This window comes from Carettochelys insculpta, chromosome 4, assembly GCF_033958435.1.
Source record: "Carettochelys insculpta isolate YL-2023 chromosome 4, ASM3395843v1, whole genome shotgun sequence".
Lineage (NCBI taxonomy): Eukaryota > Metazoa > Chordata > Testudines > Carettochelyidae > Carettochelys > Carettochelys insculpta.
The window spans coordinates 19,543,469-19,558,005 of NC_134140.1; the positions used below are offsets into that span (position 1 = coordinate 19,543,469).

The 14,537-nt window shown below is 45.1% G+C and overlaps 1 protein-coding gene across 2 annotated transcripts in view; it reads left to right on the forward strand.

Annotated features, from left to right (window-relative positions):
• The window catches only part of FAM193A (family with sequence similarity 193 member A), a 130,899-nt gene extending 117,237 nt beyond the window's left edge, over window positions 1–13,662 (forward strand). For both annotated transcript variants that reach the window (XM_074992366.1, XM_074992367.1), the window contains 2 exons: window positions 4,447–4,528; window positions 12,769–13,662. In XM_074992366.1, coding sequence (XP_074848467.1) covers window positions 4,447–4,528; window positions 12,769–12,862 — 176 coding nt within the window. In that variant the 3' untranslated portion in view covers window positions 12,863–13,662. The remainder of the gene's footprint in view (window positions 1–4,446; window positions 4,529–12,768) is intronic.
• The last annotated feature ends 875 nt before the right edge of the window (window positions 13,663–14,537 follow it).

Genomic DNA, 14,537 nt, shown 5'->3' on the forward strand with positions numbered 1-14,537 from the left:
TGGAAAGCCAAAGACTCCCCTCCACAGAAATGTAATGTGGGAGCGGGGAACCAAAACTTTTTTTTCCTACACTTTTCTATCCTCTTTCTTCTCACTTTAAAATACAGTCTGGGCCCTATATTATTTTCAGGGATCACATGCATGCAATGGTGGGAAGTGGGACAAGTGGATGGCCAGTTGAGAATATAGTTGCTACACCTGTGTTGGCAATGTAAGATGGGAAAAAAATAAAAATTGTGTTTTCTTAGACTACTTTATCCTCTTTCTTTTAACTTTGAGGGTCCCTGCATTATTTTCAGGGATCGGGAGGGAAATGAGGAGAATGCAATGTGGGAAGATGACGTCAAGACCAACGAGCATACCCAGAATGCTACAAGGATGAGGGAACTGTGGGATAGCTTCCCACAATGCACTACAACAGTTGATGTTAGCCAGTTTGAGTGTGGCAGCAATGACTCAACTTCGTGAGGAGCACATGGGGAGTGAGGGTTGTCAAATTCAAACTTATAGATTCCAGAATTAGAAAACGGATATAAAATTCAAATTTATCTCATTGTATAGACACAGCCTTAATTATACATACATATATTCGCTTGTAAACATTTGCCATAGAAAATCTTCTCTGTACATGAAAGGGTGAATATAAAGCAAGTTCAGTGTTTGATTTTTTGCTTTCACTGTGCAGTCACAATGGGGAAGTATACGGTGATATAAAATAATTTGATGTGGAAGTTTGCCATCCAACTGTCATACTCTAAAAATCAGAATTATTTTGTACATATGTTATGCATTTTGCCCTGCTAAGAAATTACTAAAAGTAAGGTGTCACTACAGTTCCTTGCAAGACTGAATGCTATATTTTCATAAAATGATTTTTAGCACTTCTAATATTATACAGATAACTGACATTTTCTGTGTGAACTCAGGACAGGCATATCATAAGCAGGTGCAGTCCATGCTTTCGGCCCACTACCCTACCAACATGCCACTGTGAATGCCACCTTCATGCTCAAAATCTGTCTGTTAAGCTGTTAATGAGGCTACTAATTTAATGGTATGGACACTTGTCTGCTTGGAGCTGAAATGAGTGTACCTGTTTTCTATAGATCACCAAATAGCAGTGTAATAGCAGTTTCTGAATTAAGCCTCTATGGCAATGTTTCCTGAAGTGTGTTACGTGGAATACTGGTGTGCCACACGATGTGAATAGGTATTCCATGAAAAAGTTGCAATGCTAGCAATGTTTCACCATCTAAAATATTAAATAAGAAATTGTGTATATCAAAAATATCAAGGTATTTGAATAGTATTTTGATTGTAGGTATATTAATGTTCATAATACATTCATAATATTGTATTTATTATGCAACTCATGACAAAACAGATGCAAAAACACTCTTCCTAGTTTAAAAAAAAAAAAAAAAACTGTCAAATTTTACTTATTTTTATTTTCCATTAGCTTTCTGTAAAAAATCACAAATTTATAAAAGTAAAATTTAAAAATATTTGACCATACCTAATTTGGTGTTTCTTTTCCATAAAAATGTTTAAGCTTTAAGGAAGCACAGTTCTTTTTTTGAACAACATTGTCCTTTCTAATTTTGTGCATTGGAATAACACCAACCATCCTTTGTTCAGCTGTTATATTGATGTTTTGTTTTGGGTTTGTACTTAATTTTTTATTTTTATACTGAATTATATGGTTGCTAACCATCCTCGTATCGGAAGGTCATTAGTTGTTCATTCAGATGATTTTCTCTTGTTAGCTTTTATTCTTTGTAAAATTAGACATCTAAAAAACATAATTCTTTTAAATCACGTTTTGAGCATTATGTGTGGCAATTTTTCGGTATGAAACGTCTCCATTCCCCGAACAGCATGTATGTGTTTTGTCAATATATTCCAAGCCCAAAAGTGTTCTGTGGCCAAACTAGTTTGGGAAACACTGCTCTACGGCATAATGGCACTTAACTTTAGCATTTATATATTCCATCCTTGCAGCTACCTTTGGTATTCTGCAGATTAAAGAATTAAGGTCCTTAAAGTGTGGTGTAGGGTATGTGCCAGCATGTCACGTAAGTGAATTTAAGTTTCATTACCAGAGCACAGAACAAGTACATGATGGTCATGAGTGCTGGATGGGAGCCCAGGTTTGTTTTAAGGCATTTTACACTGGAATTGAATCAAAGTATCTCAAATCACTTTCAGAATCTCCCCTTTCCTGGATCTTTTTGTTTCTCTTCTCTCCACATCTAATTGTTTGTGTCTTTCTCTTTCTTCTTCTTCACATTGGCCTCACTTCTGTAACTCCTTTATATCCTACATTCCCATGCGTACTATCCATCTCAATTTGCAGAGGAGAACACTGTACCATGCCTCACTTTCTCCTCCTAGCTCCAAAGGTATTTGGTGGAACTTAATGATCACTATTGGTGAAGAACTGGAAGGCTGTGTAATAGAGCACAGTGAATAACAGAGTATTTTGCTTAGCCAGCAAATCAGGAAAAAAAAATCACTTTGAACAAAAAATGTTTGAAATTTTGTCAGTAAACATTGCATATGTCCAAGGTGAATGCCTAACCACTGGACTAAAAGTTATAAATGTTTGTGTGCCTGTAACATTTAGTCCAGTGATTAGGGCACCAAGTTCTTCCAGAAGTCAACACTGCTCTTCATTGCCCCAGCAAAAAGGATGAAGCATCTCCTGGTGTCCTTGCACAGGATTTCTGACTGGCTCACCTCGCCTGCAGCCACATTTGGCCAAAACTTCAAAATGGCCATTTCGAAGATTACTAATGAAGCGTTGAATTGAATATTCAGCGCCTCATTAGCATTAGGACACTTCCAGCTGTGGCACTTTGAAAGCACCGCTTTTGAAAGCGCGTGGCTTCACGTGGCTACACGGGGGTCCTTTTCGAAAGGATCCCCCTCCTTTCGAAAAGGACGCCCATGTAGCCACTCTGAGCTGCACGCTTTCGAAAGCACTGCGGCCTGAAGCATCCTAATGGTAATCAAGCGCTGAATATTCAATTCAGCACTTCATTAGTAATCTTCAAAATGGCCATTTGCATGGCCATTTCGAAGCTTTGGCCAAGTGTGGCCACAGCCCTCTTGTTACAAGCTAGCAGGGATCCCACCACCACCACCAGTCAAAGCTGGCTGCCTTCCTGGCACACTTCCCCATCCAGGACATTTTTCAGGACTGCCATATGGTCCTCTGTTCACACATTCACACCTCAATTTGCCATCGCACAGCAAACCAGTGATGCCAATTCGGCAGGACTGTGCTGAAATCTGCACATCTGAACTCCTATGGAATGGACATACGCGAAAGCACTCAAGGGAGAAAAGACAGTTTCCTGTTCTGTGACTGGTGTTCTTCAGGATGTGTTGCTCATGTCCATTCCGTGACACGTCATCCTTCCCCCACTGTTGAAGTTTCTAGCGAGACTGAACTGAGAGTGGGGGCAGATGGGTGGCACCCTCTTATACTGTGATTTGTGCACGCTGCTCGGGGGGGGGGGTCCTGAGCCACTCCCTTAAAGATACGGCTGAGGGAAAATCTTGCAGCACTGGTGCATGTGGTGAGCACACACGTGATGTAGACTAGACATGAGCAGCACATCTTGAAGAACACCAATTATGGAATCGGTGACTTTTTTTTGTAGACATCTTGACAGTGTCATTGGTATGGCCCAATATGGCTATTCCAATGTTCTTATATTTAAATTAGCATTCAAATCATGTTAGTTAATTTTAGATATAATCTGACTAGAAAATTGTCTAAACAAAGCCATAATAAACTGTGGATAATAAACTGTGGATTTTTAAGCATTCTGTCCTGGGCCAGCACTGTTCTTTATATGTCCTAAATACCATCTGACACCAGGTTCTGTAAGTATGGATATTAATCATGGTGAATGCACAGAAGACCACAATCATAGCTATATCTTCTGGTTCCATTCTGAACAGGGCCAAAGCTCGTGACACTGGGTCAGTATTATTAGTACTGCAAAAACCTGATTCCCAGAGTATTTTAAATGCAAATGTGAATAAGGTTGTACAAAAGCTGTATCTCTGGTTTATAAATTTTGTCAGAGGGTAATGAGGCTAATACATTCAGGCCAGCCAATTATTCTATAATTTTCAACCCTTGTTTCCTAGCCTGTTTTTATAATTAAACTCACATTAATGTGTAAAATTAAACTTGTGCATGGGCCAGTCCTGTGAAAAGCTTTGAATTCTGTGTGAAGAGTAAATCTGGTGCTTATGCCTTTTTTGTCTTTACTTTTGGGGAAAAAAGTTTTTTTTAATGTACTTGTTTTAAATTTTCACTCAAAGCGTAGAAAGGCCAAGCAGTCCACAGAGAGATATCTTTAGTCAGTCCAAATTTGTTTTTTTGTAGACTGAAACAGCCAGCTGAAATGGTGTCTTTCCATTTTGCAGATGATGTGTTTCTGCCCAAAGACATTGACCTAGATAGTGTGGAAATGGATGAGACAGAACGGGAAGTGGAGTATTTTAAAAGGTAAATAAAAACGCTGTCAACACTGCATGTTTGTGTACCTGTTGTATTGCTTATGTGCTGAAATTAAAACAATGAACTTTTTTGCCTAAAAGCATGTGATTTCACTAGGACTGTCTTAAATCACCAGTTACTACTGTCTCAATCTGGTTACTATAAGGAGATTCAAAGCTTACTTCTGAGAGAATGCTGCACCATTTTGGGTGCACAGAATTCATGTCCCTTGCAGATTTTTTTTAAGCTTCCATGCAGAAAAAATTATTTTCTGACAGGGAAGCAATAAGAGTGGTCACCAGCAGCACAGGTGCATTGTTTCTAGAACCCAGAGTACTCAGTGGAAAGGTAAGTTGCTGGGGATGGCGATACTGAGGACACGCCAGTCAGTGGCTCCTACCCTGTGCCAAGTGCAGCTATTTGTTCCAGATGGGCTGGGGAGGATGGGACTCCCCTTTCCCCTCTAAGCTTTGCACCATACCCACCTGTTTCCTGCTCTCATCACTCCTCAGCTGTACAGGGATGGGGTCACTCTATGGGTAGCTGCTTCCCCCCTGTTTGCCTAAATCCTATGCATCTGGGAGCATCTCCTACCCAAATCGTCTCAAGTCCCTGAATTGGAACACTCACTCTGGCAAGTCTCACCCTCTGTATCTGGACACCACCCCTGCACCCTGGTTACTCTCAGCACTCAACCCCCAATGACAATAAGTTCCTCCCCCAACAAGCTTCCTCAACTCCCTACCAGTGAGGCACACGAAGCCAGCACCTGAGCTGCCCCCACCCCTCAATAAAAACCTACACCCAAGCCCTCTCTTGGTTAATAAACCCCGTTCATCTAGATTCTCCCCTGCCCTGGACTCGTGATCAAGTTGCCCACACCAGATTGCCCCATATTGTACCCTAGCACCATACACCTGGATCTCTCTTCACTGAGGCCCTCCACACATGGATCCTGCTGGGCTGAGCTTGCCTAGTATTCTTAGCGGGTATGGCCCGGGCCCCAGGGTTTCTGGGGCTAGGCTGGCCTTTGTGCTGTGTCAGTCAGGTGCCGTGTCACTGCCCAGTCCATGTCCCAAGGTCAGAGGAGGATCTGCAGGGAGATCCCCCTACCTCTGTGTAGCCAGTGGCTTTTGCTCCCCACTGCCATGCTGGAGCCTCTGTATTTATTTATTCACAAATAAAAGTTGAGGAATTTTACAGAATTTTAAATTTTGTGTATAGAATTTTTGGTTTTTTTTTATGGCATGGGATTTTTCGTTTTTGTCAGAATTCAGTTCCCTCAGGAATAAAAGCTATAGCTTTGTGTGGAAATGTTGGTCTTATGGCTTCACCACAGTTTTGGAGAACCAGAGAAGAGTCAATAATATGTATATAAGTATATGAAACAGACAGTGATCTGTGGACTCTCTTGTTCTACTCCATCACTGACATTACATGAGAGAGAAGCTATTCCCCACAATGTACTTAACTCTCTGCTCAATGTTGTTTGTTTAGTTGTGGTGTTTGTTTGGGTTTTCTAAACTGGTGATCACCATGTTACATGGACCCTTTGTTCAGTCTTTTCTGGACTTGGGCTTACCAGTTACACCAAGAAGACACATTTATGAGTTCACTAACTTTTTATCATTATAAAACATTTTAAAGTTTCAGAGATTTCCTTTATAGCTATAATGGAGAGTACTGCCTAAACCAGTAGGAATTGATAAACTGCAGGCACAAATGTTAATTGTTGCCCAGTTCTCATTGCTAGAAATTGCTGAAGAGCACTGGAACTTTATTACAGCACTGAACGGTGCAGGCTGTGACTAGGAGTCATGTAACTGGTACTTTTTCCTGTCTTTCATGTAGTTACTTTATTCTCTTTCTGAAATTTCTCTAGCAAATTGCCTGTAACTCATCTCCATTCCAAGTTAAAGAAAAGCTTAATATTTGCAATGTAACTTTTGCCTGGCCTCTCTGTCTCTGTCCTCTCTTCTATGGACATCAATTCTGTTGCTTGCTCTGCACCTAAAACCTCATTCAACCTAACTACACCACTCAGAGTTGTGAAAAAGTTCACCTTGAGATTTGTAGTTTAGTCATAACTCCCAGCGTAGCTATGACCAGTAAACAGAGTTCTTCTGTCTGTTACTCATAAGAGGTGGATTACCTGCATCAACAAACTCCTCTTCTGTCAATGTAGGATACTTCTGTACTATAGATGTCTCAGGAATGAACCCCAATTCATGCCCTGCATATGTTCCTACAGCCATGACAGGTGCGATTTTGGAGGGGAGATGGTTGTTGGCTGGATTGTTGTGCTTTTTCTCTCCTCCTTTGTTGCATCAGTGTGTCATGGACTCATCTGTTTCTTCAAAAGTGGCTGTGATTTAGTATATGCTTTGTCTCCACTGTATTCTTTTCTACCTCAAGTTCTCCTAGTTTATTGAAGTGATGCCTCACTTAAGCAATTCTTACCAAAAAATAAATAGAGACTATAGTTTGCCCCGCAAACAGACTAACCATCATTGGAATGCGTGCTTATCTGTGCTATTGATTTGTTCTTGAAACACCATCTCATTCATGAACGGAATATCCGATGAAACTTAGGCTTTTTTTTTGTTTATAACTGTCAACCAGACAAACTACTTTTTTTGCCCAAGTTACAGTCACTTCCTCCTTATGGTGTTCATTTATGTCTGAAATGTAGCTTTTAAAACTACAGATTCCCTAAAGTTAGGAAAGGGCCACTTTATAGGAGTAGTGATTTTCCTGAATGCAGATTATATGCAAGACGGAGTCACTGACCACTTAAGCTCATTAGAGATTGAGCTAAAATTTCTATTTTTACAACATTTAGCTAGATTCCAGTCTTGATAATATTTTGTTTGTCTTAAGACTTTGTGGCAGTGTTAGTCTCAATCCTGGGCCCCAGATCCTCCGATCAGTCTACTGGCCCCACCCTGCAAACCCTGTTACACTTGCTGGGCCCAGGGGTGGTCTTGGGGGAACCTGGTTCGCACCCACTCGTTCCGGGTTCTTGACCAGAGACCCTGGATGACTGCTACCAGCGAGGGTTGACTCTCTTTGCCTTTGCCCCTGCAACTCTTCTCCCTGGGCCATTTTCCCAGTCAATTTCCCCCGGTACCTCGTTCTGCTAGTCATAGCCATGGCAGCAAGTCCCCTCCTTTGTTTGGCTCCTCCAGCTGACCAGTTCCCCACAGTCTCTGGTTAGGCTTCATGCCCCCTGGGCTGGGGTAGCCCAGGCCCCTGGGTTGCTGAGGCTCCTTTTCTCCATTGGGGTCTCTGGTGTTCTCCCAGTCTCCTTTCCTCTCCTCGCTCCCCTTCCAAACACTCCTTCACCCGTCTTGGCCTGCATGGAGAGGGGCTTATAAAGGCAACCCTGAATGGGATCAGCTGACCCTAATTGATTTAGGGCAGCCTACTCCTCAGCTGCTCCCACTTTGTCAGCCCTGTATCTTTTTACTCATGCCTTTCCCCTCCTGGCCCCACCCTGCCACATATCCCCCTCCCCAGCTCAACACCATAGGGCTGAGCTACTTGGGACAATATTCAGTGTGCCCGAGATAGGCCATCAGCATTCCTATGCTGGGCCCTAGCCCTGTGTTGTACTTGGAAGTTGAATGGCTGCAGGGACAGGAGCCACCAGCTTATTCTTGCATTCCTGTCCCTGTTATGGTGCATCTATTGCAGGGGCGCATGATCTGTAACCAAGATGAACTTCCAGCCAACGAAGTAGTACCTCAGGCTCTCTATGACCCACGTGACAGCCAGACACTCTTTTTCAATGATCGAATAGTTTTGCTTTCTTGGGAGGAGCTTGTGGCTCAGGTATAGGACGGGATGCTCTTCATCCAACCATCTGGGACAGTACTGCCCCCAAGTCAACTTCAGAGGCATCTGTTTGCAGCAAGATATCCTTCCCAAAATCTGGGACGATGAGAACCGGATCACTGCATAGGGCTGCCTTCAGGTCAACGAATGCCTCCTCTGCTGCAAGGGTCCAATTCACCACCTCCAGGCCACAGGCCCCTGAGTTCTGTCAGTGGGCAAGCCCTAAAAGCAAAATGGGGAATAAACCTCCAATAATACCCCACTAGACCTAGGAGTGCCCGGACCTGCTTTTTCCAGACTGGTTGGGGCCAATTCTATATGGCTTCCACGTTTATTCATTTGGGGCTTCACTATGCCCCTTTCCACAATGTACCCCAGATATTTCACTTCCGCCAGTCCTATTGCACATTTTGCTGTATTTGCTGTGAGGCCAACTCCCCTCAAGGTACCTACCACCGCCTCCACCTTCTCCAGATGTGTCCCCCAGTCTGGGCTATGGATGATGACGTCATCAAAGTAAGCTGCCGTATGCGTGCAGTGCAGCCATAGTAACTTATCCATTAGCCGCTGGAACGTGGCAGGGGCTCCGTGTAACCCAAATGGGAGGACAGTGTATTGATATAAGCCATCTGGGGTGGAAAAGGCTGTTTCCTCTCAGGCCTCCTTAGCCAAGGGGATCTGCCAATAGCCCTTGGTTAGGTCCAGAGTGGACAAGAAGCGAGCCTTTCCCAGCCGATCAATCGGTTCATCTATACAAGGCATGGGGTACGCATCAAACTTGGACACTTCATTTAGCCTTCGGAAATTGTTGCAGAACCGGAGGGTGCCATTGGACTTAAGCACCAAGACAATGGGGCTGGACCATTGACTATGGGATTCTTTGATTACCCCCAACTCCAACATCATCTTCGCTACTTCTTGTATCACCTGTCGCTTTGCCTCTGGGAGTCAGTAAGGCCTGAGCTGTACCCTCACTTCAGGGTCCGTGACAACATGGTGTTCTACCTCGCTGATTTGACTGGGGTTTGTCGAGAACATGTCTGAATACCGTTTCAGCATGTTAAGGACCTCCCTTCAGTGGTCTGGGGTTAGCTCTGGAGAGATTCTTACTTGCTGCTCCTGGCCTTCCTCTAATCTTACCATCCCCAGGGCAGCCAGCTGCACGTCCCAGTCCCGCCGGGGTTTCAGCAGGCTAACATGGTAAACCTGCTCTGTCTTCGGCTGTCTGGCTGCCTCACCTTATCGTTCACCTCCCCTAGGAATTCGTCCACTTCATAGGGTCCCTGCCACTGGACAAGGAGCTTGCTCTCTGCTGTCAGGACCAACACCATCACCCGGTCTCCTACCTTAAACTTCTGCACCCTTGCCTGCAGGTTGTAGTAAGTCCGCTGGGCCTCTTGGGCCTGCTTCAGGTGTTCGCGGACGATGGGGGTAACTTTGGTGATTCGGTCCTTCATCTGGAGGACATGCTCAGTGATATTGCACCCTGGGTTTGGCTGCTGCTCCTCCCAGGTCTCCTTAGCGAGGTCCAGGATGCCTCGGGGTCTCCACCCATACAGCAACTCGAATGGGGAAGAACCAGTGGAGGCCCGAGGAACCTCCCAGATGGCAAACATCATATAGGGAAGTAGGGCATCCCAATCTCTCCCATCCCGGCTCACTACCTTTTGAATCATGCTCTTGAGAGTGCAGTTGAACTGCTCAACAAGGCCGTCTATCTGCAGGTGGTACACCGACATTCTGAGGGCCTGTATATAGAGCAGTGTACACAACTCTTTCATCAATCAGGAGACAAAGAGGGTGCCTTGGTCAGTTAATATCTCCTTGGGTATGCCTACACGGGCAAAAATCTGTAGCAGTTCTCTTGCTATGGTCTTTGAATGAATGTTAACGCCGAGGCACTGCCTCTGGGTACCAGGTGGCATAATCCAGGACTACCAAGATGTACTGGTGTCCTCGAGCAGACTTCTCTCATGGGCCGACTAAGTCCATTGCGATCCTCTTCAAAAGGGATATCAATAATCAGTAGGGATATCAACGGGGCCTGCAGCTGTGGCTGAGGCCCAAGCAGCTGGCACTTAAGGCAGGAGGCACAGTACCGCTGGACTTCTACATAGACCCCAGGCCAAAAGAACCTCCGCAAGATCCGGTCTAAGGTCTTCTCCACCCCAAGGTGACCGCCAAAGAAGTGGCTATGGGCCAGATCCGTACAGTCCTCCATTGCCTCTGGGGCACTAAGTTGTTCCACTGCCTGGTCCTGGACATTCACTACCTGGTACAGAAGGTCCCCCTTGATTATGTAGTATGGCCCAGGACTCTTCCACGTGGACGCCATTTACCTCCACTACCTCTTTATGTATGTTTTGATGCACTGGGTCATCAGCTTGCTCCTTTGCAAAACTCATGTGGGTGGGTCCCACCTTCTCGAGTTCAAGGAGGTCCTGCTTCTCTTCTGGCCTAAGGGTTTCAGTAGCGCTGGGCCCAGGCTTGGGCCCTGCCACTTCCTGAACTCTCCTCTGTTGGGCCAGTTCTGCCAGGTGGATTTGGTCAAACAGGTGGGACCCTCCGGTGTTTTCGCCTTTCGGTTCCTCCACTCATGAAACCACTGGACTCTAACTGCAATGGTCACCCCAGATCTGGCTAGGATTTCAGTCTTCAGCTGGGTATTTTCAGCAGCTGCCTCTGAGGCATATTGAGGTAGGCCTTCTGGGCCTTCCCACACAGGAACGGTGCCAGGATGCTGGCCCACTGGTCTCGGGGCCAACCTTCCTGTGTAGCTGTCCTCTCAAAGGCCAAGAGGTAAGCCTTCCCATCATTTGCTCCCGTCATTTTCTGGAGGAAGTTACCAGTCCACTGGGGTCGGGTCCCATCTAAGCCATGTACTGGAGCAGTCAGGGTTTTCAGCTGCAGCACCACCTCTTCCAGGGTCGTTCAGTCCTGGGCAGCCTGGCTTATTAGCAGCTGGCTAGTTTCTTGCTGCAGCCACAAGGTCTCCTGCTGTGTGTCTGCATAAGCCCAGGTGGCTTCTTGCTGGGCCACAGTAGCCCATAGGAGGGCCTTCGCTGTGTCCTCCCATTGTGTCTGTCTTACTGTACTGACATGGGTTGTTTTGTTTACTTGTTTGTTCTGCTCTAGGTGGGTCTGTTGCAGGATCTCACCACAGCATACATCCCACCACTGCCGCCATGTGTGGCAGGGTCCGTCTCAATCCTAGGCCCCACGTCCTCCGATCTGTCCACTGGCCCCACCATACAAGCCCTGTTACCCTTGCTGGGCCCGGGGTGGTCTGGGGGGAACCCGGTCTCCACCCACCCATTCCGGGTTCCGGCCTAGGGGCACTGGATGGCTGCTACCAGCGAGGGCTGACTCCCTTTGCCCTTTCCCCTGCAGCTCTTCTCCCTGGGCCACTTCCCCAGTCAATTCCCCCTGGTACCTTGTTCTGCTAGTCATAGCCATGGCAGCAAGTCCCCTCCTTTGTTTGGCTCCTCCAGTTGACCAGTTCCCTACAGTCTCTGGTTAGGCTTCAGGTCCCCTGGGTTGCTGAGGCTCCTCTCCTCCTTTGTGGTCTCTGGTGTTCCTCTCAGTCTCCTTCCCTCTCCTCACTCACCTTCCAAACTCTCCTTCACCCCCCTTGCCCTGCATGGAGAAGGGCTTATAAAGGTAGCCCTGAGTGGGATCAGCTGACCCTAATTGATTTAGGGCAGCTAACTCCTCAGCTTCTCCCACTTTGATTGTCAGCCCTGTTTTTTCACTCATGCCTTTCCCCTCCTGGCCCCACCCTGCCACAACTTCCTATGTTAGTGTTTATTGTGAATTGCTAAAATGGTTTGCATGTGCCACACCAGCAGTAGTTACACTTAAGTGGTAGATGAAGAAGCATTTCCCCTGCGTATGATTTTCAGTGGTTTAGGATAGGGATATAAAGTCCTGTTGAGTTAGTTAACCAGTGAACTGATTAAACAAGGGAAGGGTGGCCAAGTGTACTCTGGCCTGCTTGGAGCACCCATAACTACTGCATGCCCGGGGTGCTCCAATAGGGTTGGAGCACACAGTGGCTGCAGCTCTCCAGGCTGGAGCTGCTGCAGACAAGAGCTGCTCTAGCTCGTGGAATGCCCTGACTTGTGCTCCTGGGCCAGGTCTGCCACAGACAAGGGCTGAGCCAGTCATGCTGCAGCACCCCTGGCCCACAGCTGTCCTCACAAGGCAGGAGGCTGCTGCAGCTGCCACCAGTTAATCATAAGCAGTGAGTCTCATCTGTTTTAGAGTGAGGCTTTTTAGTTAACTGTTAACATCCCTGTCCTAGGATTTATTGGGATTCAAGATGCTATTTAAATTCAAAATAATATTAGTACCTGTTTTATTGGCAAGCAGCGTAACCGTTTCACTCTCTCTTACTTGTTCTTTGTTTACAGATTCTGCTTGGACTCTGCTAGACAGACAAGGCAGAGACTTTCCATCAACTGGTCCAATTTTAGTTTGAAAAAAACCACCTTTGCTGCTCATTGAAATGACAGTTTGGGGAGAGAGCCCTGCAGGAATCAATGAAATACAACTCCACGTATCTGTCCTGTTGTGCTGAGAGTTTATCTGGTTTTGAGCCAGTGCTGCCTTGCCTTGTCCCCAGTGCTGTGTGGATCTGCACTGAACCCCTTGGCCTGATAGTTCTTGCAGACTGAGAAATTGCCACTTTCTACCTGAATTTGTTAGCTTGTGTGCTTGTAGTCTGTGAGTGAGACTTACTTGATTGTAGCTGTATGCTGTTGGAGTTGGAACAATAGCTTTTTTCCAACTCCTCCTGATTGCCTTGGCCTCAAAGACGTTAAACTGCTTCCTAGGCTTGGGTGAAGGCCAAAATACTAGTTTGCATCACCTGCAGTGGCTCCTGTCACTTCTGCATCTAGCTATGTTTTGTCATTCTGACTCCTGACAAAGGAATGGACCTGGTAAGTTGTGCTTTCATCTGCTCCAGAACTCTCCTGAGAAGGTTTCGTGGAAAAGCAGCTCTCCTGGGACAAGCATTTCCTCAGTTCTTTCACGATCTACTGTTAAAGAGTGTACAAGTTACGCTATTTGTGTTTTTGATTTTTTCCTGACTTGTAGCCAGCTTGTGTAAGAATACTTGCAGAATGAGAACGTTTAAAAAAGAACAATACTCACACTATCAATCTGTTATAGAGAGTATAATTGTATTAACACTGAAGCCTAACTGGCTACTTTTTTAACATATTGTTAAGTAATATTAAAATCATGTCTTTCTTTTTGAAAGATGGAATACATTAGTATGGCAGAAGTCTTGTGTCTTGTTTTTTTCTGCTTGGGGACAGGGAGTGGAGGAACAGAAAGAGACTGGTGAGTAAGCTAGGCTTTTGCTGTATGTAAATACATCTTGGATAAGATTGTCGATGTGAGCCCTGTGTGATTTAGTGTGTTCCATGAGGAATACGTGTATTGAACCCATCCAATAGGAGTGCACGCTGTCTCCTCTAAATGTGGTATATCCTTGCAAATACTGGAATTCATACCTGGGATTCTACAAATCTAACTGATACTTCTCTTTCAGTAGGGGGAGAGACTACACAACCTTTTAACTAATAACAGTGTAGAAAGTACAGTATGTCACACCTTGTTCTGGAGGAACAGCTTGCTCAAATGAGGACACTCCTCATGCACGCTTGGTACCTGATTTCTCTATCTAGTCTGTGAACAGTTGTACTAATTAATGCTGATTATTTTGGATAACTGGTGGGGCCTGCATGGAGAGTTGTAGCTAGACTCAAACTGGAAAAGCTTTTGGTCTATGCCAAATTATGCTAAATTGTACCCAGTTATGTAAAATGAAAGACTTTTCATCCTCATCAGCCCTTTGCTCTACATAACACTCTGAAGAACACAATCACATAGAAATCTAGAAGATTAACAAAGGCCCTTCCCACCGTTTCAAACATTTGCTAGGCTATCTCAATGTAAAGTCTAAACTCTTCAGTACCAAGTTACAACACAAGGTGGCTCTATGGATCACAACTACTTGCAATTTTAAGTTTTGAACAGTTTACTCACTAACAAACAATTAGTGTTAAATATAATGTCCGTGTCTTGTTATGTGACCAGGTAATATTTTGAGATTCCAAATACTATGCAAATTTCTCCTTTCTCTCCTCCCCCATATAGATATGCTGTTAAG